Source organism: Xiphias gladius, chromosome 20, assembly GCF_016859285.1.
Source record: "Xiphias gladius isolate SHS-SW01 ecotype Sanya breed wild chromosome 20, ASM1685928v1, whole genome shotgun sequence".
Taxonomy (NCBI): domain Eukaryota; kingdom Metazoa; phylum Chordata; class Actinopteri; order Istiophoriformes; family Xiphiidae; genus Xiphias; species Xiphias gladius.
The window spans coordinates 1,617,395-1,643,771 of NC_053419.1; the positions used below are offsets into that span (position 1 = coordinate 1,617,395).

General features: G+C 39.9%; 1 protein-coding gene across 1 annotated transcript; it reads left to right on the forward strand.

Moving 5' to 3' along the window:
- The first annotated feature begins 836 nt into the window (after nt 1-836).
- On the forward strand, nt 837-26,377 carry pip5kl1 (phosphatidylinositol-4-phosphate 5-kinase-like 1). The gene is made up of 9 exons (XM_040158035.1): nt 837-1,019; nt 15,533-15,583; nt 15,675-15,829; nt 18,985-19,109; nt 20,045-20,079; nt 20,181-20,236; nt 20,337-20,449; nt 20,752-20,914; nt 25,933-26,377. The coding sequence occupies exons 1-9, from the start codon at nt 837-839 to the stop codon at nt 26,375-26,377; spliced, it is 1,326 nt and encodes a 441-aa protein (XP_040013969.1).

The following is a 26,377-nucleotide window of genomic DNA, read 5'->3' on the forward strand; positions in this document are numbered from 1 at the left end:
GTTCACCCAGATTAAAAAAATATTTTCCAAGTTAAGATATAAATCTTAAAAACGCGACATAAATATATAGTTTCACTTTAAAAAATGCTCTAATGAGTATTTCTGGTAGCAGGATGGTGTGTATAGGGTTGAGTCTAAATGAACTACAGTGTGTGTTCATGGTAATGAAGGAACATGTGACTCAGTGCAACACTGTGGCTCATTGATGTGGTTTTAATGGATACACAAAGAATACTTGTTAGTAGGATACATTCATTGTTAGTTTCTCTCCTTTCATGGGATTTATTGACAATAAGAAAAAAACAGAATATCAGCAGCCCCAACCTTGTATGAATGTTTAGTGTTTTCAAATTCTTAGACATACTTTTTTTAAAATACATTTTGCATTTTCACCATTGTTGTCCACTGATCTCCTGTCTGTTTGTACTTGCTTCATGTTTATTTAATGTCTTATGCTCCTACTGATCCACTGGTTAATGAAACATTTTTGTACTTGTGCTGCCTTTTTTTCCATTTATTGCAACAAATGTAGACATCGTTGAACATTTAAAATTTGTTTTAATGAACAAAATGTGGTGGTTGGAGGACCAGCATTATTCCATTAACCACAGCACAGCCGATGAAGCTATTATCCTTTTGTGGTGGTCTCCATAGTTACCCTGTTAAAGACTCAGCTGATAGTCAGCTGTCTTTTGTGTTTGTCACTGGCCTCTCTGGCCTCTACTTACTCTTTGATTTCTTTCTGCTGGAGCTTTAAAAACCGCCTCTCTCATTTGTTTAGGATTTGTGTTTCAGTGTAGTTGGAGCTGTCAGCAGCTGCAGGTGGCCTGGGCATGATGTCTGGTCACCATCAGCACTCTGCCACAGTGAGGAGGAGGAGGTGGGGAGTTTTAAGGCAGCAGTGGAAGCTTCTGGGCTTGTTTGAGATCGATCAGCAGCATGAGTTCTACAGCCTGACCTGCATGATGAAGGAAGGATTGGCAGCAGCCATCCAAAACACCATTGACAACGCAACTACAGTGAGTATCGTTCAGTAGAGGCACCATTACAAGGATGCACACATATGGGCATACATGATATTTAAAGTCTACTCACTTAGTATTCAAATGAAAGTATTCAGGGTCACAAGATTACAGGCAGGGCTTCTGTTGTACTGTAAGAGTGTATTAACATATGCATTAAGATACTATGCAAGTATCAAAGTAAATACAGCCAAACTGAACACATCCAATAAATAAACAGGCTTAAGATTATAGCCAACTCCACCCAAAGAGAACAAAGCAAGATCAAATAAAATCATACCCACAAAACCAAGAGGTTACCATTAGGATATTAATCATCTCATCTTAGACGTTATAAGGGCAAAATATCATTTGAACATTTTGTTTTCATTAAGATACGGGATTCTGTCTAAAGCTGTAGTTATAACACTTTGTGCATGAAAAATGTTGCAGAATTAGTAACTCCTGTGTCAGTAATTTGTTTTCTTCATTAGTGCTTTTCCAAACATTTTCATAACATTAATAATAACTTTATTTGTATTGCACTGTTTTAAAAAAGTTACAAAGTGTTGTACAACTTAAAATCAGACACCCACAGAAAAACCTGGGTGAGTATACCATTTGAATGGGAATATGATGAAACTGCTGCTTTTCTGAAGAGCTGACATGATTGTATGTGCCAAGACGCCACTGATTTGTTGTGTCATATAGAAAACAATAGTTGCAGGTGCCCTGGGTGTCTGGGGCCACTCTCCTCTATACATTCATATACAGATATTTGCCCTTTAATTGAAAACGTGTGGACATACGGTCTAAAAACACTCTTCATTTTCCCCACAGTGTCCGACTTTGAAAAGCCATGGTCTATAGAAATGTAGTATTCCAACTCTTACTCTTTCATTCATTTACAAATCAGTTTTACCAAACTGGGATGAATTGTGTTTCTCTCATTACCAGGAGAAAACATGGTCAGCTCTAGGCCATAGTATCAATGTGATGAAGTATCATGATTTGTCAGATATTTATTTCACAGGATTATCAGAAAACTAATATTCCCATCTGGTTAATTTATCTGTAAACTGTTTCTGAATTGAATTCCCAGAAAATTCACTACATCAGATATATATCCCAGTCGCCACATAAAATTAATTTATCCGCATCACCAACCCCCACTCACCTCTATCTCTTCTAGCTCCCATTCGAACACTAACTCATACAATACATAAACATTATTACCATTTGTTTAGTTGTCTTGCTATCTGTGTAAGGGTTGTGAAAAATGACTTGATTATTGTCTTGAACCCTAAGTATTGTGTTTTAATGGTTGAAGTTGACATTTGAATTAAAGTGTCCTGCTCTTCAAGTTTAGAAATGGAGCTGCAACAGTAAAACGTTTTTAAGATTTTCAGAGCACCAACAAGTTGAGGTGAGTGAACGAAAGCAGCGTGGTATGACATAATAACGCCTGGGAAATGGCATCAAAATGGCTGCACATTCTTTTTACATCAATGGCTTTCCATTCATCAATCCATCAGTCCATTTTCTACCGTTTATCATGAGATGGGTCTTGGTGGCAGATGGTTAAGTAAGGTAGGTCAGTCCCTCCCCCCAGTAACACTATCCAGTTCCTCCTGGGGGATCCGAGGTGTTCCCAGGCCAGATAAGATTTATAGTCTCTCCAGCGTGTTCTGGTTCTACCCCGGGGCCTCCAACCAGTTGGATGTGCCATGAAACCCTCCAATGGAAGGCACCTAGGAGGCATCCTGATCAGATGCCCAAACCTAGATGTCTGAGCTCCTTCCCATATCTATCAGAGTGAGTCCAGCCACCTTACAGAGGAAACTTATTTACGCCGCTTATATTCGCGATCTCATTCTTTCGGTCTTTACCCAAAGCTCATGAACATAGGTGAGGGTTGGAACATAGATTGAGTGGTAAATTGGAATCTTTGCTTTCCGGCTCAGCTCCCACTTCCTCACAACGTTCCGGTACAATGCCCACATTACTGCTGATGCTGCACCAATCCGCCTGTCAAACTCATGCTTCATTCTACCCTTGCTCTTGACCAGGACCCTAAGATACTTAAACTACCAAGATACCCAAGTTTAGGCAACAACTCGCCTCCCAACCGGACAGCACATTCGCACCACCAAGTGGTTACATATGGACGCTTGGATAGGGCCCCATTACCGTTATTTTTCTAAACTGCAACAGCAAATACAATTTATTAACACAATGAGGATATGTTGTTAATGTCAGTATTTGGCAAGTCACAAATATATTGACACGTAACATATCAATAAAATGTTCACAGACAATGTATTTGTCTTCCACCAAAATATCTAATATTGCAGTACAATATCTACTTATGATTACAGCATTACCATAAAACTTCAATTAAAAGCCGAATCCTAATTAAACACTGAAGCTCCCTTTTACTGGCCGGGTAATGCTACACATTTTGACAAATAAGCGCAGGTCTAAATTAGATGCCAGGTCTGGTTTTTAAAGTAGTTCTTTGGATGTACTGAGAGTGATTAACGCTCAAGTACCATGGCGGCAAAGAGAAAAAAAAAGTACGTCCTGAAATTCAAGCTGTCAGTTGTCAACTTTTCAGAACAAAAAACTCATGAGAAGCAGCAGCAAGATATTTCTCTATTAATTCAAAGAGACTGAGAGAATGGTGAAAAAATAAAGTTGAACTTAAACATCTGTCTGAGGAAGATGGTAAAAGGGCCAGGTGGAGGGAGGAAGAAGGCCAGCGATGAGCTGGAGCTAAACTACAGGCCATGAAAAGAGTCACATAACTGTGGTGTTGGCTGCAAAAGCGGACAGGACAAAACTGAAGCTTTATGTGGTACCACGGGGTATCAGGGAAGTCAAACAATGCAAACATCGGTGGAGTGGTGGTAGCCTCCTCCAAAAATGGCTGGATTCCTAATTGTAGCCCGGTAATTTTTATACAAGTAATATACATACTGGTTTAAATAATCAACTTGATAGTATTTCCCATCTTTGCTGGGCAATAGTTTTGTGCAAAAGGAATGAAAGGGCTGTCCCATATACAGGACTGTCCCAATTATAGGATGGTTGAGTTCAGTGATTGAAGCAAATAAAAGCCCGGATATTAATTTAAGTTATATGATATTAAACTTTTTAATGGTTATGTTTACACTCTCACAACACTTGATTAAGGTTAGGGAAAGATTGTGGTCTGGTTTAATTCAGAAAAAAAGTTCACAGTGACTTCAGACACAAAATATTGATTTATATTTAACCAAAACCACCATCTTTCCCTAACCTTCCGGCAGAGAACCATGGCCTGGGACTTGGAGATGGTGACTCTCATCCCAGCCGCTTCATACTCAGCTGCAAACTGTCCCAGTGCATGCTTGAGATCACCACTCAAGGTCACTGGCTCTAATATGTCAAATACAATCATTAACTGTAAAAGGCCACTCTGAAATGGAGCCTGTAAGTTGAGGTGAACAGAAATAAAGAGCCCGTTTACTGTGTGCGCTCCAAACGAACTGCTCCTGTCTGACAAACAACACTTCTGTCCAAACATCGATTATTGGAATACTGCACAGGCTTTTATACGGCTCCCTCCAAATAGTTAAATTGCCATTCAGACACCAACACTTACGTGAAATATTTGGTTGAATTCAGCTTACAAATCATAGCAAGAAACTCATTCATAAGACTATGAAAGTGTTAACAAACGCTCGTTCGGCGAGAACACAACAAATTTATGTACTGTTTGGCTCTGTTGGCTCTACAGTCAGATACTGTATTTGCAGAGTGGGCGAAAGGTGATTGCAAGCCTCTGTTTAGAGTTGAGAGTGGCAGGAAGCAGCAGCTAAAACAGCTAAAATTTTTTATCTTTGTGTGTGATAGCCAGATCAGGCAACAATGTGCCTTCCTACCAACTCTGGAATGCCTTTCTGATCTATGCTGACATAGAAATTTAATTTCAAAGGAGGAATACTTGATTAGAGCCCAACTCATCACAGATATAACCTTATTCTTATATTACAGCATGGACATGCCAAAAGCAGCTTCGAGGTAGCTTAAAAATAGTGTGTCCATTACAAAGTTTGTACACCAGAGAGCGTTGACAAGTTTATTGTTACACTGTAAAATATCACTCAGTGTCGCAACTCTTTAATAACCAAATTTAAGGAATCCTTATAAAAACTGTTGATGTGTTTTAAAAAACAAGTATCAGCTAATATTCTACAATCAGATTTTTCAAAATTTTCAAATATCAGTATAACATATGGGCCGACTTCAAAAATTAGGTATTGGTTAGGCTAAATACTGAGATACAACAAAGCAAACTTGTGTTTGCAACTTTTCAAACAAGATATATAAACCCCAGTTTATTGATTTCTGGAGAGGCAAGAATTTACATACTGCTGCAAATTCTATTTTAGGTTAATAGTTCTGTGTGGGTAAGCAGTTTGAGGAGTGAGTAAGCAGGAGTGACAGACTCCACCACTAAAGAGGAGATGTAATTACAGAATGCAAATACATTGAATTTCTATCGCTGAAAAAAGAGTAAATGGTTTCAAAAACCAAGTTTGATTTAATGAAAATAGCACCTTTTATATAGATTACTGCAATTCATAGTGCTTTACAGATGACTCGACAAGCTGATGATCACAGCTTGTCTAAACAGGAGGTGTTTCAGCCACATTTTACTCTTACTGTACTGTATGTATATGTGTGAAAACACAACCCAAATCATACATTTACTCTTCAAGTTCCGTTTTACACTTAAGTCAATTCAATTCAATTCCGTTGTATTTATACAGCGCCAAATCATAACAGAGGTTATCTCAGGGCACTTTTCATATAGAGTAGGTCTAGACCGGACTCTTTATAGTTACATTTACAGATACCCAACCTTCCCCCATGAGCAAGCACTTGGCGACATTGGCAAGGAAAAACTCCCTTTTAACAGGTAGAAGCCTTGAACAGAACCCAGCTCATGGTGGGGGGGGGGGCATCTGACTGGATGGTTGGGTTGAGAGAGAGAGAGAGAGGAAAGAGAGGATTGCACAATACACGTTCCACATAAAGATGTATAATATAATGAGACTAATAATAAAACTAATAATAGGGCTAATAATAAGACTTATAATAATAATAATAATAATCATAATAATAATATTTGAAGCAGTGGATGTTGAGCAGGATCATGGGGGCAGTAGGTGGTTTGCAGCCACAGATCCAGACTCTGCAGCTCTAGAGGCAGAGATACCTGCAGAAAGCGACAGGAGGAGAGAGGAGAGAGACGAGAATGAAAAGAACTACAGGAGAGAGAAGCCACGCTAGTAACAAGTACTGATGCCAGATGAATGCGTACAGATGGAGAGGGAGAGGAGAGAGCATCATGGAAAGTTCCTCGGCAGTCTAGGCCTATAGCAGCATAACTAAGGGATGGTTCAAGACAAGCCTGAGCCAGCCCTGTAAGCTTTATCAAAAAGGAAGGTTTTAAGCCTACTCTTATATGTGGAGAGGGTATCTGCCTCCCAGACCCAAACTGGAAGATGGTTCCACAGTAGAGGAGCCTGATAACTGAAGGCTGTGCCTCCTATTGTACTTTTGGAGACTCTAGGAACCACGAATAAGCCTGAGTTCTGGGAGCGCAGTGTTCTAGTGGGGTAAAAGGTACTATGAGCTCTTTAAGATATGATGGTGCCTGACCATTAAAGGTTTTGTAAGTGAGGAGGAGGATTTTAAAATCTATTCTGGATTTTACAGGGAGCCAATGCAGAGAAGCTAACACAAGAGAAATATGATCTCTTTTCCTAGTTCCTGTCAGTACTCGCGCTGCAGCATTCTGGATCAGCTGGAGAGTATTTAGAGATTTGTTGGGAGATTTGCCTGATAATAAGGAATTACAATAATCCAGCCTAGAGGTAACAAAAACATTGACTAGTTTTTATGCATCTTTTTGAGACAGGATGTGCCTGGTTTTTCCTAAGTTACGAAGGTGAAAAAAGGCAGAACTTGAAGTGTGTTTTATGTGGGAGTTGAAGGACCTAAACCCGTTTAGAGTAGTTCCTTTAGTGCCAATTAAATGTTCCAGTCTCTGGGGTAGGATGTGATGGTCAATGGCATCAAATGCAGCACTAAGATCTAACAATACAAGTTTGTTTGTCCAATGCAATTACAATATCATTTGTAACTTTCAGTGTTGTCTCTGTGCCATGATGCACTATAAATCCTGACTGAAATTCCTCAAATAAACTAATGTAGAAATGTATAAAATCCCACAACCGGTTGGCGACAGCCTTCTCAAGGATCTTAGAGAGAAAGGGAAGGTTAGATATAGGTCTATAGTTGGTTAAAACATCTGGATCAAGATTAGGCTTTTTAAGAAGAGGTTTAATTACAGCTGTTTTAAAGGAATGTGGTACATAGCCTGTTAATAAAGCCATATCAACTAATAAAGAAGTGATAACTAAGGGTAAAACTTCCTTAAGTAGCCTAGTTGGAATGGGGTCTAAGAGACAGGTTGAGATCGTTGAAGTTAGTTGGCTAAGGTCGATGGGAGAGACACTATTTAAGTAGTTGGCTAAGGTCGATGGGAGCGACACTATTTAAGTATATATCAGATTTTACAGCTGTTTCTAAGATTCCTGTGTTTGAAGATAAATCGGTGCCGGTTGAGGGTAGGAGGTGGTTAATTTTTGTCTCTAATAGTTACAATTTTATCATTAAAGGAGCTGACGAAGTCGTCAATACTGAGAGCTATAGGAATACATGGATCAATGGAGCAATGAGTCTCCGTCAACCTGGCTACAGTGCTGAAATGAAGCCTAGGGCTTTTCTATATATTTTAAGTTTATCTTGCCAGGCTAAGCGTGATTCTTCCAGTTTGGTAGAATGCCATATCCTTTCAAGTTTTCACATTGTTTACTTTAATGTGCAGGTTTGGGAGTTAAAACCATGAAGCTAGTTTGTTTTATTATCTTCTTTTTTAGAGGGGCAGTAGAGTCGAGTGTCATTCTCATTGAGCCTGCAGCACTATCAACTAGATGATCAATTTGGGGGGCAATAAAGTTAGCAGGAGTCCTCTGTTATATTGTAACATGGCAGTGAATTAACTGCTGATGGAATAATTTCCTTTAATTTAGCTACAGCACTATCAGATAGACATAGCAAAAACATTTTTGTTTAATGGTGTGGCCTAATAGTGTGTAGTCCAGTAATAGGAATTCCAAAGTTACCAAATAATGGTCAGATAAAAGAGGATTCTGTGGAAAGACTATTGAATGTTCAGTTTCAATGCCATAAGTCAGAACAAGGTCGAGGGTGTGGTTAAAACAGTTCGTGGGTTTATTTATAATCTGAGCGAAGCCAGTTAAGTCTAACAATGAGATAAACGCAGTTCAAAGGCTCATTGTCAACGTTCACATGAATATTGAAATCACCTACTATAACTACTTTATCTGTACTAAGGACTAAACTTGATAAAAACCCTGAGGATTCAGATATAAATCAGAGTATCGGCCAAGAGCGTGGTACACTAGAACAAATAGAACAGGCTTTAAAGTTTTCTAGGTTCGATGTGAGAGACAACGAACCAGGCTTTCGAAAGAGTTACGGAAAGAGTTTAGGGTTGATTATTAGGCTTGAGTTAAAAATGGCGGCAACTCCACCTCCTCGGACGGTCCCTCGAGGAATTTTAGTATTAATATGAACGGGGTAGTCGATTCATTTAGGCTAACATATTCATCATGACACAGTCAGGTTTCAGTGAGACTAAATATATCAATATAACGATCTGATATTAGATTGTTTACTGATACAGGTTTAGATGGGAGTGATCTAATGTTTTACAGTCCACATTTAATTCTCCTATTTTGTTGTACTTTTGCAGTGGTGGTCTTAATTTGTATTAGGTTTTTGTGCACCACTCCTCTTCTGTTTATTTTTGAGTTAGTTATTTTTGATGGTCGGGGGGCAGACACAGTCTCTATAGGGTTTTGGGTGAATGACTGATGTGATGGAATTACAGAAAAGCGTGTAAGACTGCAACTCTGCCTCCTGTTCTCAACTCTGGGTTGTCATGGTTTTGGTCTACTAATAAACTCAGTCAGATTTCTAGATATGAGAGCTGCTCCATCCAAAGTGGGATGTATGCCGTCTCTCCTAATCAGACCAGGTCTTCTCCAGAGAGTCCGCCAATTATCTACAAAACCCACGTGGTTTGCTGGACACCACCTCGACTGCTAGCGGTTGAATTATGAAATGTGGCTAAACATGTCATCGCTGGTCAGATTAGGCAGGGGCCCAGAGTAAACTATTGTCTTTGCGTATGTACACACCGACTCAACATTGATTTTTTGTGACATAACCACTATGATTGTGCGTTGGGCTTTGAGCGCTGCCAATAGTGCGCCTGAATACCTCCTGTGTAAACAGGCGGAGAGCTGAAGCTGCAGCTGCTCCTCCGCTGCTTTCACTGCACGGGCTCTGTAGATATTGTGTCAGACACATCAATGGAAAACAGTAAAACAATTTGAGACCGATGCACGATGCAAAAAATGATTAAAAAAAGAAATGATAAACCAATAACATAGCTAAAATGTGGATTGAAAACAGTAACAAATATATAATGGCTAGAAAATATTCTAATCAAAAGCCAGGCTAAAGAGGTGAGGTTTAAGTTCACATTTAAAGTTATCAGCACTTTGAGCTGTCAGATCCTTGGGCAGTCTGTTCCAACCACTCAGAGCATATACACTAAAAATGGCCTCACATAAAGTTTTTGTCCTGAGCTTTGGAACAATCAAAAGATTAGATCCTCCTGTAAGAACGTGAAGTCAAGTAAAATAATTATGAAATCAATATGCAAACTGACCAATGTGACCAATGTAACCAATGTAAGGATTTAAAACAGGTTTAATGTGTTCTCTCCTTCTCATCCTAGTCAGCACTCAAGCAGCAGAGTTCACTCGTAATTGATATATTACTTTTTTGGGAGAAGAGCATTGCAGTAGTCTAACCTGCTGGATATAGTCTAGTCTAGTTAGTCTCTGTGTGTTAAGAGAAATGGACAAATATTGGCTATATTTTTCAAATTATGAGAAACAGATTTGGTGCCCTAACCCACATACGGCCAAAAGTAAATTATTGGTTCAGAGTGAAAGACTACACCAGGGCTCGGGGTGAGTCCAAGAGAATTTAATTTTTTGGTCAGTTTCTCTCTCAGAGCCTTATAACCTATGACTAAATTTCAGTTTTATTCTGGCTGAGCTGTAAAAAGTTTCATAACACCAGGCACTAACATCTAAAACACTGAACTGCCCTGTGACTGTTCATTCAGTCACACGGCAGTTAATCACACAGTTGTGTGCTGCTGCTTCACCCTAATCCCAGTCAAACACACTCTGCTGACTCAGCAGGCTGATGCATGACTGTCCTGTCTGTTGTGTTGTATATGCAGGGTCCCAAAAACACAACACACGCACCTTTTATTTAGAACATACAGCAGCTTCAGAAATATTCTTTTCACCTTCGCTTTACATGTATTGTGTTGTAAAATAGAAAACATATAAGAGATTGAATATTTTTTGCCATCAATTCACACATATTGACTACAGCATACGCTCACCAAGCACTTTATTAGGAACACCATGCTAACACTGGGTAGAGCCTCCCTTTGCTCTCAAAACAGTCTTAATTCTTAATTCTGTGTGACATGATTGCATCACATAATTTCTGCAGATTTGTCGGATGCACATTCATGCTACCAATATCCTGTTCTACCACCTCCCGGATATGTTCTATAGAATTTAGAACTGATGACAGGGGAGGCCACAGAAGTACACTGTACTCATTGTCATGTTCATGAAACCAGTTTGAGACAACTTTTGCTTTGTGACATGGTACATTATCATGCTGGAAGTAGCCATTAGAAGATGGTAAACTGTAGCCATATAGGGATGCACATGGTCAGCAACAATAGTCAGGTGGGCTGTGGCCTTCAAACCATGATTTATTGATATTAAGGGGCCCAAAGTGTGCCAAGAAAACATTCCCCACACCAGTACACCACCACCACCAGTCTGGAGCAAACTACGCAAAAACTCTAAAACGTTCTGCCAAACTGGAAGAATTTCCCTTAGCCTGGCAGGATAGTCTTAAAACATACAGGAAGGCCCTCTGTAATGCCAGAGCAGCCTATTACTCATCTAATAGAGGAAAATAAAAAAAAACCCAATAGAACACTGCGCTTCCAGAACTCAGGCTTATTTATCGTTCCTAGAGTCTCGAAAAGTAGAATGGGAGGCACAGCCTTCAAGTTATCAGGCTCCTCTGTTGTGGAACCATCTTCCAGTTTGGGTCTGGGAGGCAGACACCCTCTCCACATATAAGAGTAGGCTTAAAACCTTCCTTTTTGATAAAGCTTACAGTCAGCACTGGCTCAGGCTTGTCTTGAACCATCCCCTAGTTATGCTGCTATAGGCCTAGACTGCCGGGTGACTTCCCATGATGCACTGAGCTCCTCTCTCCTCCTCTTCCTCTCCATCTGTACACATTCATATCGCATCAGTGCTTGTTACTAACTTGACTTCTCTCTCCTGTAGTTTTTTTTCTTTCTCCTCTCTCTCCTCTCTCTTCCTGTCACTTTCTGCAGGTATCTTTGCCCCTGTTGCTGCAGAGTCTGGATCTGTGACTGCAAACTACTACTGTCCCATGATCCTGCTCAACACCCACTGCTTCAAATATTACTATTATCAACTATTATTGTATTTAGTTTTATTCGTTTATTATTCACCCTATTATTTTAATTACTAGTTTTATTATTAGTCTCATTAATGTTACATATCTTTATGTTGTACCTGTAGTGTGCTATATCATCCCCCCCTCCATCCCAGCCGGTAGAGGCAGGCGGCCGCCCACCATGAGCTGGGTTCTGTTCAAGGTTTCTACCTGTTAAAAGGGAGTTTTTCCTTGCCAATGTCGCCAAGTGCTTGCTCATGGGGGAAGGTTGGGTCTCTGTAAATGTAACTATAAAGAGTCCGGTCTAGACCTGCTCTATATGAAAAGTGCTTTTCAGTTTGGCATGGATGACATGTCTCCATCTCAAAAAAAAAAAGCTCACTTGAACTTCCTCAGTTAAAGAAGCTTTTTTTCCTCATCTCCCAGGACTTTCTCCAACTAACTAGCTAATTAAAATGTTTGACATGCAAACAGCCATCTCAGTCTTTGTACCTCATCCATATTTACATAATCAACATCTGTTTTTATCTTACTAAACAAAGTATTGTGCAGTTCCCAGTCATAGGGACAATAAAACACAAATCATTCAGATGACACATTGAGAAGATCCGTGTTTCTTCTACCAGGCTGACAAACTGTCCAGTTTCAACAGTAAATGGTAAAAAACCAGATCTCATCTGGCAATACATAGATCTTTGCTTTTCAGATAAATTATATACAACATAATTCTCTGTACTATATTCATTTTTTAATCATCCTAAATGTACATACGTCTGGTTTAGTCCCCACTGTATATTGTCAGCCCACTGATACTTACTCTTTGCAAACAAAGATTCTCTGAACAAACGTTAAGTTGTTTTTTTAATAATGAAAACTCACCAAACCTGGATAATAATCTGCACAACAACTTTGTTTATCCCAAATAAATCTTTCTTGTCAGCAGCTTTCTTACATATCAAGTAACAGATTCATAAGTGAGCTGTACATATCTTCCAGGAAGCCTCACATGGTTCCCATCTCACGTCATCCACTATTGGTGCATATTAGTGCACACCCAGAACATATCTTATGCACTGATTCAGTAACGAAGATAGTTCTAAGGTGGGGTGACCGGATGTCCCCATTTTCTGGGGACAGAAAATGTCCGTCGGAAATGTCAGAGTTTTTAACTGTGAAATAAAAAGTGTCAGGTAGGAAAGACCAGGCACCAGAGCAAACGGGCAGAAGTCTCGTGTTGTGCTTGTTTTGGCCAACAGAGGGGGCTGGCTGCTCGCTATAGAAGTTTCATATCACTCCTCTTCTACTACTAACCATTTACACACCTAGTTTTAGAGAAAACTGCTGTGTAAAACTCGACCAGACACTAGCAAGTGTCAAGTGAATTCACAACATCACCACAAACGTCTTTTCAAGCCAGGAGGTAACCCAGGGGTAGAATCAGGGGTGGGGTTATGGAACTTAGGAATCATACTACCAGGTTATACGTAGGTGATTTGTAGGCATGCAATCTACTTGGATGTAGGCTACCATGCAGTCTACAAAAATAGTGCATCATTTTTAATTTAACTTATTTAACATGCTGTTTGTTTAGCAGTTGTTGAGGGCTTTAATGCTTGTTGGTAGAGTGGAGAGGAAGGACAGGAGGAACACTGGATAGGAGCAAAAGTGAAGGAGACTGAGGACAAAAGGTAAATAAATAATTACAGAGCCTGCCAACTTATTATTCTAAACAATAATAAACATACATACAAAAATGAGGCAAGCAATGGGAATCTTTTAACCAAAGTAGTTTATCTGACAGTGTACTAATTATTATTAAAGACCATTTTCTTTATTGAGTGTTCCATAGTTTACCATAGCATTACTCACCATGGTAGGCTACAGCATAATTTTCTTACACTGTTTACAAAAATACTTAGTTAGTGCCCAGTTTTATCAGTCGGTCTCCACCATAGTTTAATTCAGTACAGTATTACCATGGTCAAAAAACATGAAACTGGAACTGTCCCCCTTTTTTATTTCACACATAAAAACATTGGATATTTTTAATGATATATTGATCGCTGAACTGGAAATGTCCCCGGTTTTAATTTCAGAAATCTGGTCAACTTATTCTAACGCCTTGAACCCCAGCAACACAGGACAGAAACAGGCTTGAAAAAGTTTTGAGTATTTTCTGAAAACTAACATCCTTCAAGTTTTTACTTTTATCAGTGACTCCTCCCAAATTTCTATGTACTGATTCAGCAACAAGCACCTTTTAGGAAATTATTTGTTCATCAGTATACAAACCTAGATATTTAATTGAATCCGCATATGCATAGCTTATGTGATCAAGCTTCAAACTGGTAAGTAAATTGGGTAGACGAGGAAACCCTAAAGTGGTTTATTTCAGTCATTGGTCATGAGGATCATTTCCCCTCAACACAATATCCCAATAGTTAAAGCTTTAATTTCTTTAGCCAAATCATTTATACAGATTGCAAACAAAGTGTGGGACAAAGCATCACCTTATTTCATCCCTGATGAAGTTGAGAACTAATTTGTGTAATGCTCCTTTTAATCTTACACACACTGTGGGATCACTGTAGAGGGCCTGTATAGCCTTATAGAATCTCTCATTTACCCCATACTCAATAAGCCTAAAAGCTAATGGATCCCCACTGATCATATCAAAAGCCTTCTGAAGGTCAATTATGAGAATGAAACATACGAAATGTGTATTGTATTTCACTTTATTTCTTTGTTTGATATGTTTATTTAGGCATTTTAAATCTTCCATACTACTGTAGTGCTCAGTCAGCAGTGACTAATCAGATATTGTGGCTATTTCCATTGCCTCATCCCAAATTTTGCACTTCTAAACTGGAACATCTTAAAATACAAATTGCATGAGAACAAATATGGGATTTTCACCGGTGACACTTTTCTTCCATTTACCTGCACAAAACCCTGGTGTTGTCCTTTAGTAAATAAGGAGAAACGCAACATAGCTGTTTAGTGCCTAAACAAGAACCAAAAATTCTCAATACATTTCCCCCCTCGGTTTTGATGTACCTGTCTTCAGTGAGTGTAGCTGAGTCAGTTAAACCCACTAATTAGACAGAGCTTCCAGATACTTTTGGAGATGTCATGTAGTTGTTATCGAGTAGTTCCATCAAGTAATATTGAGCCAGATGTGGACTCCAAATATCGAACTCAATCCAGTTCTACAGACATTTCAAAAAACATTAGAGAAAACAGAATTTATAGAAGCTCAAATTCTGTCAGTGGGTCAGCAAAGTGAATGTGTGAATTATACATTTCTGTACTTCTGCTTAATAATAATTTAAAAATTAGTATTGTGTGTAAATTGAAGGCTTTATGTACTTAAAAATTAATGGTATATTAATCTATAATGCAAAAACTTGTACTTCTTAACTACTGCTGAGTACTAAATACTATTAAAGTCCCTGCATATACAGCACATGTACAGTATTTTGCTTAAAAAGGTTTTTTTCCCCTAATTTGACACTGTCTCATGTTGTGGAAAGTGAAAATCTTTTCTTGTCAGCTGCAGATGATAGTTTGTACTCAAATACCAGTTGACACAATATTCATATTTTTTTTATAGGTCTTTATTGCTTGCAAGCAAGAGCCATTCATCCATCCATCCATCTAGCTATTTATCTATCTATATGTATATTATATGTATATATGTAAATACAGATATGGATATAGATATATATATAGATAGATCATTAGCTGTTCTTATGCTCAGTGACTTCTTTCTTCTTTCTTCTTTCTAGAATGAATTGTCAAATGATGATTTCAGATTAGAAGTAACTCAAATTCATAAGGTAGGTGCATGTGTCTGTGCCTCTATAAAAAAATTATTGTGTTGAACGCTTCCACCTGCATATTTAGCTGCGTATGTATGTGTGTGCGTAGGATTTTACAATGGAGACATTTGCGGGCCCTGTTTTTGCCAGCCTACGTTGCTCTTTAGGCATGACAGAGCAGGAGTATCAGCAGTCACTCTGCTCTGAAAACTGCTACCTCCAGTTCATCAGCAACTCCAAGAGCAAGGCCGACTTCTTCCTGACGTGAGTCACCACACACCAACTGTTAACTCACTAACACCCACAATTGTTCCACTGTTTTCATAAGAAATCAACATTTATTTTCGATTTAAATCCTATTTGCCTGTCCTCAAGCCCTAAAATTACAGTATCTCTAACCATAACTCTAAACCTAACCTCAGCTGTTACCCTTAGCCTTATAGGATTATTCAGGTTAATTTCAAATTGTTGTATTTCCCATAAATGTAGCTATTGTGACTGTGGGTCGTGTAATTTTGCACTCAGCACCTCCATTGTAGAGATTTAGAGAAGCATAGACTCATGCAAAACAAAGTATATCAAGACAAGCTGCATGAGCTTTCCAAATAAACATGGTTTTCAATTAATAATTTCAAATGCTTGTATCTGAGTCTGACCAAAAGAATGGACATAATGGCTAACTGCGTAGGTATCTACATCTGGGTCAACTTGCACACTGATTGTTTACATTTGAGAGGCTGTGGATAGCTTTCCAGATAGCTTGTATTGATGCTAAAGAAGTCATAGCAAATGACTATCTGCAAGTTTGCTGAATTGCAAGAATAGAATGACAAGATATGCAATGCTACCGCTTCCGCTGTGGCTGAGACTTCAGCTGTGGCTAATTGCTTTGCAATTTCACCAAAACACAACTCAGAGATTCCACCTTCTATTTTTTATCTGGGACTAATCATTGAACACAAGTGTAACCTTTTCTCTCAGCTACCATTGTAACTTCGGATCACAGTGGATCCAGGAAAAGGTATAACCAGATGCTAGCGTTAATTGCTGGTTGGTCACACATTTTGTTATCCCTGACACAGCGATTTATGTGTTGTCTTTTTCTTACCATATGGAGAACTGATCATTCTGTCCAGCTGGCTTCAATCTTTTCTTCCAGATGGTTTCGGGGAGGTAAAACAAAGTGTGCAGGTAAACAATTTTGATAAGCACTGTGGATTCATTGTTGTGGTTACACCGCTGAAATTACTACCATCTTTAGTCATATCTATTTTCCAAGTCTGGCATCAACCTCATTTATGTGATCCACCATTATCTCGGGGAGACATGACATATACCATTGACTGGGGGAGACAGAGAAGGACAAGTACTGCTGCAGGAGGCTTTTAGGTTCCTTTGCCTCAGCTAGCGGGCTGAGTGAGGGAGGCAGTGCACCATTGACCAGAGGAGGCCGCGAAAGGACTGCTACATATTTGGCTTGCAGTTGCCCTGCCCTCAGTGAGAGGGCTGTCCATGGAGAGTGATGTGCCCTTGACCGGGGGGGAGACTGGATGTCTCTGAGTGGTTCAGAGAATTGGTTACTGATGGCCACCACCTGTTAAGTACAGAAAGTGTCAAAGATATCAGCTGAGAGGTTTGTGTCTATTGCAAGTGGTGGAGGATTAAGTAATATTTTGAAGGTGTAAAAAAACCTCTGATTATCTGTGGTACTGCTGATCTTATCATTGTAAAAAGCAGTTTTAACAGCACTGATGCTGGATGTAAAGGAAGATGGGAGCAACTATATAACCCTTTAGATTACCTGGATTTACCTTATTTTTTCTCAGCAGCTCTGAGATCAGTATGCAGCCTTCGCATGGTATCAGTCAGCAATAAGAGAGGCAGGTTAGCTCAGGCAGGTTTGGTGGACAGAGGATACAGGCTATCCAGAAATAGCAGGCTATCCAGTGTAGAGCAGAGAGATTCTGTTGCATCATAGACCTCTAGTGAGGAAAATGTGCAACGTGGGAGACAGGTTGCGGAGGCTCCGGCAAAATGAGACCAGACGTGGTGGAACAGGGGGCTGTTCCGGGAGGCATAAAGTGAAGCGAATGAAATAATGGTCAGAGAGGGGCCTGAGGCGTGACTGTTAGACTGTCTATTTTGGACGGGAATGAGGTCAAGTTCTTTGCTGGCTTTGTGAGTCAGAGGGCTGCAAACCAAAATTAGGTCAAATGAGAATATCAGGGACAGGTAGTCCATAGAGCTCAGATTGTCCAAGTGGATGTTCATGTCACCTAGGATGAGTAGTGGTAAGCCATATTTCAGAATGGAAGACAACAGTGTGTCTAGCTCATCTACAAAATCACCCATTTCTCCTGGTGGAAAGTGAATGACAACCACAGAGACTTTTACCGGAGCAATCACCATAACAGCATCTCAAAAGAGATGTATTTCTTTGGCGGCAACAGTTGAGTGAATTTCCCTTTGTCAGAATTTAGGAAACTATTCCTACCTCCTCTCGCTTGGACAGAGGGGAGGTATGGGAAAATGTGTAGTTAGTGGAGAGCGCAGCTAGGGTAGCAGTGTTTTCTGGTTTGATCGAAGTCTCAGTGAGAGCCAATAGTGTATAAGTAGTGTATAAGTAGTGTGTAAATACACAACACCATGGTTCTTTTGTTATCGATAGATTTATTCATCTTAACTGCACTTAAGTCAACATCGGTGTCATCAAATCCACTGTCAAACTGTTCAAATACATGCCAATGGACTGAATAAACACACATTCATATCACACACAAACTGTAGAAACCTAACTATAAATATGCACAGCGAAACATGTAATAAACATGTATGCTGACTGTATACAACCAAGAGGTTTGAGTCCACTTGAACATTTTTCATGGGAACTGTAGTTTTTTTTTTTCTTCCTACAAAGTAAAAGTTGTTTAACTTTGTTAAATCACTAAGGTTTGAATCTCGTAAAGTATAATATGGTAAATTCTGTAGTGGATGGCAATGTGTTATGTAAAAAGTAAACCCCCAGATGTTCCATCTTGACTTCACCTGCTACAGCTACTTTCTTTGTCTACTTTCAGTCAGACTCAGAGATGATGATTTATTCCTGCAACTTGCCCTGATGTACATTGTTCAGTGTCAGTCCTCGCTTCTCTGAAGCTTTACAAGGGAAATGTTGAATGCAAAGTTAGTATAATGGTGTACAAGTGTGCAAAAACTATTATCTTACAGTTCATGAAAGCAAGGTGTTGCAGCTCTAAAGCTGAATGACAAGTTCTATGACTACATCCAGTATGTTGTGTTAGGTACTGGTAAATCTCAGACATTAGAAAGAATAACAACTTTTTATTATAAAAGGGTCAAAGTTTTTTGGATCATTGATAGGATAGAGATCTACTTACCCTGTGCTTTTGAACTTCTAGAAATGATAAGCGCTTCTTTTTGAAGACCCAGAACAATAGGGAAATCAAATTCCTTCTTGCCAACCTGAAGATCTACATGGAACATCTGAGGAAATACCCCCATTCACTGCTGGTCAAGTTCCTAGGTACAGTACACATATACACACATACATACACAAATGACAAACTGTATTTGACTAAAATATCTAAACAAGGCAGAGAGCGAGCAGTCTAGGACCACCTAACTGAAATATAGATTTTTGAGTTGCTCTTGTACAGAACATTGTATTAACACTGATTTATACATGTCATATTTTATTATAGACTTAATTATATCGATACAGAGTGTGCGATAATGTCACATTACAATGTGTGATGCTTTTTTAATAGGGCAAAAAAGTGTTTCGCTGCTCTGTATGGCCTGAAAGCCTCCTGTTGCATGTAGCACTTCTGACCACACACATCGATGCTGTCACAGCAACTAATGAAAGACACCTATTGTGTAGTGCAGAAGCAATTTTCTGTGTGAATTTACCCTTTAAATGACCACAGTACTGGTTTACCGTGTGCATCAGTATGAATATATCTAATTAATCCTAATTAGTTAATACCCAAGTTAACTACAACTACCTCAAAATTGTACTTAAATACACTACTTGAGTAAATGTACTTAATTACTTTCCATCACTGTCCATGTTTGATTATTGTTTGTCGTCTGAATTTCATTTTCTGTCAATATTAGTCTCTGAAGTCATGCTAGAGGCATGGCATGGTAATGTCGGTCAGTCCATCACTCTGTCTTGTGTAAAGCTAATATTAGCTAATGGCTCGGGGACATGGTTGAACATTTAGCAGTTCAGGAGCTGGTGGAGACCAAAACAAAGCTTGAAAGAGAGTAAATATTGGACTTACATTCATTGACTGGCCAGAAACACGACTAAAATGAATGCTAAATTTACTCTGTATTTGCTGGATGTGTAAATAGCCAACTGCCTGCCAACACGCTCGCCATAACCATGTTAGAAGATATGTAAGATACAATGTTGCACTGGACTGAGTGATTTCTTACAATTTTTTCAAGGTGTTCACAGGATCAAAATCCCAAACAGACGGAAGGTACAGATCACATTTTATAACTGTTCTATGTTGTACCATAATTACAGGATGTTACTAAGGATTATAAAACACATTTTCATTTTTTCACCTGTCCTTTGCAGAAATACTTCATTGTTATGCAAAGTGTGTTTTATCCAGATGATCGAATCAATGCCAGGTAAATTTTGGTTTGCTCGCCCCCAGAAATAATAAGCGTCATTGATATTAGTAACAGTGCAGCCTCTTTATGTTGTTTGGTGTGTGTTTTGTGTTGCCAGGTACGACATTAAAGGCTGTGAGGTCAGTCGTTGGACAGAGCCATCAGCAGAGGGAAGCCCTATTGTTGTGGTTCTCAAAGATCTCAACTTTGAAGGCCAGTTCATCACTCTGGGTAAGGAAACGTGTGTGTAATGTGTGCTGTGAGTCAAATACCACTGTGTAATAGAAGTAAGGGTAGCATTATTACACCCCTCCTCAGGCCAGTCAATATATTGTTTCTACAACTGTGCCAAAACGCATTCCTCTATCTTAAATTAACCATGCGCAAACACCTAATTCAACTAAATCTCGTCCAAAAAAAAATTAAATGCCAAATTAATGTCCAATATATTAAACATCCTGTACATGTTTGCTGTGTATTTCTATACAGTCATGTTTGAGTTGTAACGTTATATGGTGTGTATATATGTTCAGATCAGCAGCGTCCCTGGCTCCTGCGACAGGTGGAGATCGACACACACTTACTCTGGAGGCTCAATGTGTTGGACTATAGTCTCCTCCTGGCCCATCAACCATTACACCATGATGAGCGCCATCACAGTCTTTCCTTTGCAAATTTCATCATGAGAGCCAAAAGGTTAGTGTCTTTAACTTGTTTTCCTGACATTCTTTTAAAGATTATTTTTTGGCATCTTGCCTTTTATTTGATAGTTGAAATAGAGCTATAGAGAGAGAAGGTTCTTTTTCATAGTATTCTTTTCAAGGTCTCACTATGGAAGCAAGCCTCGCTGCAACTCTCAGAAGCACCCATCTCAACACGCCAATCCTGACTGGTTGGTGAACATGTTCTTCCACACCGGATAGTCCCACCTACCATAAATAGTGTGTGCGGACAACACAACGCCATTCACAAACCTCTTCTCACGTGGAGCATATCTCGCATCAGGGTTGGCTAGCTTAACTGTCCACAGATGGATTTTACCAGCTTCTGTTGGCTGGCGCTAGCTAACTTTGGAATTTTTGCTTTCTTTGGTTACACCAGATTGGTCTCTGTGTGTTTTTTCCCTTTCCATCTACGACTTACCACATCTGGGCTCCTCTCCACGGTTGCTCGAGTGTCTTTGAGTGTTAGCACTCCGGCTAATCTCTCTGTTATCCGGCTAGCATACCAGCTACCTACCTCCACTTCTGCCTGCACAACAGCTCATGAGGAACGGAAACCAAAACTCCTTACATCAAAGGTAACAGAGACTCTAAGGCCCGTCCCTGTCGCTGTGGGAGTAAGATTTTGAGCACACCGGGTCTGTCCGAGCTGCTTAGGGCTAGAACATGCCTGGCAGGTAATCAGTGTTCCTGTCGACATTGTACAGTGTTAACCCTATAAATTCTCCAGAGACGGTTAGCGTGCCAAACTAGCTTGGCATGACCCTTGCCTCCCTATCAGTGATCACGCTGTTGAGCCCACAGAGGAGAAGGAAAACCTGGCAGAAGAGACGCTGGAGACTACCATCAGCTGGGGCTCCCAGTCTGAGCTAGCTGCAGGTCCCTCTCCTGAGGAAGACATCCTGGAACTGAACTATGGGAAAGATGAAGATGAATTCTCAGATATCCTCATATGAGAGGACAAAGATGAGGACGATTTCAGGAGTGATGAAGAAATCATCACTCCTGCAGCCACTTAAGTGGCCAAGATACCTGGCCTGCTGTAATTCTGATTCATTTTGTACACGCAGGCATTATTGTGTTTAGTATGGCAAAACAATTGGTTCACCTCCGTCGATCTGAAAGACATATTTCCACATTCCCATTCATTCCCCACATAGAAAGTATCTGATATTTACTTTAGATGTGGTTTGTTACGAGTACTGCGTTCTTGCCTTCGGCCTGTCTCTCAGTCCAAGGGTGTTCATACAGTACACAGAAGTGGCCACCGCCCTATTGAGATGCCAGGGCATCCACTTAGCAGTGTATCTGGACGACTGTCAGGAGGCCAGAGCACCAATGTGTATTCTCATATGTCACCTATCTGACTTAGGATCCACCCACAACCAGAGCACCTGACAATGTGGATTTGGCCACTATCCAAATCACTAGTGTGATTCTTGCAGGAACTGATCGACAAACAAAAAGCCTTTTCCACGGTTAAAGTGTATTTGGCACTCATTGCCACCTGCCATGCGTGATTTGGAAGTAAAATAGTTAGCCAGCACCCACTGCTCTGCCGTTTTATGAAGGGAGTGCATAGGTTTCTCCTTGTCTCCAGACTGCTGGTGCCCCCGTTGGATTTGGCTCTGGTGCTGGAGGGACTGACGGGTCCTCCTCTTGAACCACTGGAGGAAGTGGACTTCTGAAGACAGTGTTGTTACTAGCTCTGGCTTTGACTAAACAGGTTAGCAATATCCATGCGCTCTCGCTGCACCCTTCATGTGCTCAGTTTGCCCCGGGGGATGTGCGAATGACGTGGAAGCCCAATCCAGCCTTTGTGCTAAAGTGGTTGGTTCATGTTCCCTTATTGACCTTGCGGCTGTCACTGTCTTACCTATCGCAAAGCAACGCCTCGCCGATTGGGTGTTGGAGGCTATTGCATGGCATTTTTGAGTTTAGGTCTGCAGGCTACTGCAGGTCTGCTTGCACACTCGACTCATGGCTTGTCTCCATCCTGGGCCTTTTTCAGGGTGGGTTTCTGTTCAGCACATGTGTGCTACAGTGAGTTAGTCCTAATGTCTCACTTTTGTCCGCTTCTATATGCTGGACATTCACCCCCGTGTGTGGCATGTGTGGTCTTGAAGTTTTAACTGGAACAGAGTGACTCTCTCCTGCAGGTTGGTGGATGCTAGATAATCTTGTCTGGCAATGCGGGCGCTACCACATCCCATATTGAGATATCAAACAAAATATTATGAAAAAGAACTTAAGGTTATACACATAACCCCAGTTCTTTGAGTATTATGACTGAGATGTCTCACCAGACAACCCTTCTTGCTTGGGCTGGTGAGAAGATGTTGTTTATCTTGAATGGCGTTGTGTCATCCACATGCACTATTTATGATAGCTGGCACTACCTGGTGAAGACTGACACATTCACCGTCGGGGTAACGAGATAAGTCCCTCTGAGGTTTGCAGCGAGGCTTGCTCCCATAGTGAGACATTCACTGATATTACTCAAAGAACCAAGTGTATGTATGTAACCTTAAGGTATGACATGCAACAAGTGTTCCCCCAGACAACAATCAAACCATGGACTTTGTGTTTATGTGGCTTGCACCTTAAGCATTCAGCCACCGGATGCCCCTTTGCTGGCATTCATGGCTGGGTTTCTCAACATTTTGTGGTCTGTGATGCTGTTTTCAGTTGCCTTTTCATTTTCAGTTTAATTCGAGAGCTGTAATCTGTACCTGTTTGTCAGTGCATACTTGTGTTAGTCTTAGAATTATCCCCAGTAGTCATGAAAAGATAAAGTAATCATAAAGTCAATCAGTGTAAAATTAACCAACGGCTATTTGATGATCAATTCATCAGATAAATCACTTATCAAGCAACAAGACTTAGAGTCTAAAGGCATGCTAGCAGCTTCGTGAGGCTGTAATTAGGCACAGCAATTCTTTAAGGTAAAAGTCTAACATCAGTATGCTAAAATGCTAATGGTGACAATGCTAACATGCTGTTTACCATGTTCACCATCTTTAATTAATAAGTTTGCAAATTAGCTAAGTAAAACCAAGCATAAAGCACAACTGAGGCTGATAAGAATGTCAGTAGTACATCATTACCCAAGGTACACGAGAAATTGAAGTTTTGACCTGACTGAACCCCTCCAGACAAAGAAAAATAATCTGCTTTGAATAGTAATTTCTATCTGATCTATCTGATTTTCATATTGCTCTTCCTCATCTATGAACAAATGTATTGGACATGTCTAAATGTAACACATCAGCAAATGGTGAGAGCTATTCATAGTAGCCAGAGGATGAATCCCCCTGACTTGATTTCTTGACTTTTCCTCTAGCGCCATTAGCAGGTCAAATTTTTCACAAATCCAGTGAAATATCCCAACATCTTCAAAATGGATTGGCACAAATTATGGTACGGACATTGCTGTTCCTCGGAGGATGAATTGTAATATTTCAACTTTTGGTGACCTTTTTTGGTTAAGAATGAATGACATTTATTGGATGGAAGGATTCCTGGTTCCCTCAGGGTGAATTGTAACAACTTTGGTGATCCCTTAACTTGTCATCTAGCACCATCATCCGGTCATAATTTGTCCAGTGCTTTGGTTTATGACCAAATGCCTGCAAAACAGATGACATTTCCATCAGCCTCTGCTATCTTTTTTTTGGTTTTACCTTGCATGTTAGCAAATGATAGCATGCTAACATGCAACATTTAGCTCAAAGGACTCTGACTTCTGCTAACACTCTGCTAGCACTTAAACATATTTTCTACATGCTGCAGGGTCTGGGTGACCTCAGTTAATAAAAGTCTGGGTTTGTTTTGGGTTGTGAGTTACATGTTTTAAATTTCATTTCTATATATCATGTTCCCATGACCTGGAACGGCAAAATCATTCAGGTTTTACAAAGCCTATCTGCCTCAACATATTTAAATAATTTGTTGTTTAGGCCTGAGTCTGCTCATCAGTTAAACCGTCAAATGACTATTTTAGCCATGCTAGCAGCATAGCTCTAGACATGGCAATGTTGGTATTTTGGTGGGTATACCACTTTGGTCCCGGCTGAAATACTGTATCTCTACAATGTTAGGGGGGTTGTCATGAAATCTTGTACATATATACTGTACATGTCCCCCTCAGGATGAATTCGGATCACTTTGGTGATCCTCTGACTTTTCATCTAGTGGTTAGGTCATGTGGTCACAATTATTATTGTCTAATACTTTGGTTTTTGACCAAATACCCATCAGCTTCATCGTCATTCCCATCAGCCTCAGCGGTACTTTGTAATTAGTGCCAATTAGGAAATGTTAGCATGCTAATATGCTAAAGTAAGATGGTGAACATGGTAAACATTATACCTTTACATCAGTCTATTAGTATTGTCATTGTGAGCGTCTTAGCATGCTGACATTAGCATTTAGCTTAAAGCATCACTGTACCTAAGCCTCACAGAGTTGCTAGCATGCAAGCATTCTTGGTCTTACACAATAGGTTCATGCACAATAAAGCTAATGCTCACAATAAATGGTGGTAAAAACACTGTTATGTAATAGCAATAGCATGCTACCTGTTATTTCTGTTAAAGCTAAATAGGTTTTTCATTGTTGTATGGCTAAGACAACTTAATGGTGCATTCAATGCTTGTGGTAATGAAGCAAAAACACATTTAATAATTTGAAAACATGCTATTCTTTGGAAATACTGCATCCAAGTTGATGTAATCAGATGAGATTATGTATATCCTAGTTACTTTCCTTGATTCCTCTGAACTTTTGCCTCATTTGCTGGAAGTTATGCCATGAATTATAAATTGATTTTATATGTATTCAAGGATTAATGTAATTATTTTTGATGCAGATTGATCTGTTCTACTAAGTTGATGTATCATCTGCCTGTCTAGACAAATCAGAACATTTCAACACATAGATGAATTGTGAACAAGGCCATACCCTTTCTCTTCCCTGTGACTGTTATTTTAGATCTGTGAATCCAGGTTCCAGCCCTGTCCACACAGGTGTAGTTTCTGTCCCCGGGGAAATCCCAGGTGATGACTCCATCTTACTTTTATCTGAAACGGATGGCGGGTGTTTGAAGAAACTACAAACAGGAGATGCATCAAGTGGTAACAACTTTGAAATGTGCCAAAAGCATGCTGGGCCAGGCAGTGATGCTACTGAGCTTCCTGACTTCAGGGCCCAAAACCGACGTTTACTGCCCAACTTAAAGAATCCTCTGCATGTCATTGATGGGCCGGAGCAGCGCTACTTCATCGGCATCATTGACATTTTCACAGTTTACAGTTTTAAGAAGAGGCTGGAGCATTTGTGGAAGAGGCTGAGACATCCGGGCCGGTCTTTCTCCACAGTCAGTCCACAGATTTACTGCCTCAGGCTATGTCAGTGGGTACAGGACCATACCAAGTAG

What these genes read in the sequence shown, in the direction of transcription:
- pip5kl1 (XM_040158035.1), top strand. Translation starts at nt 837, where the DNA reads ATGTCTGGTCACCATCAGCACTCTGCCACAGTGAGGAGGAGGAGGTGG. An exon ending in CCATTGACAACGCAACTACA is followed by an intron (nt 1,020 to 15,532) that starts GTGAGTATCGTT and finishes TCTTCTTTCTAG; the next exon opens with AATGAATTGTCAAATGATGA. An exon ending in ACTGCTGGTCAAGTTCCTAG is followed by an intron (nt 19,110 to 20,044) that starts GTACAGTACACA and finishes AATTTTTTCAAG; the next exon opens with GTGTTCACAGGATCAAAATC.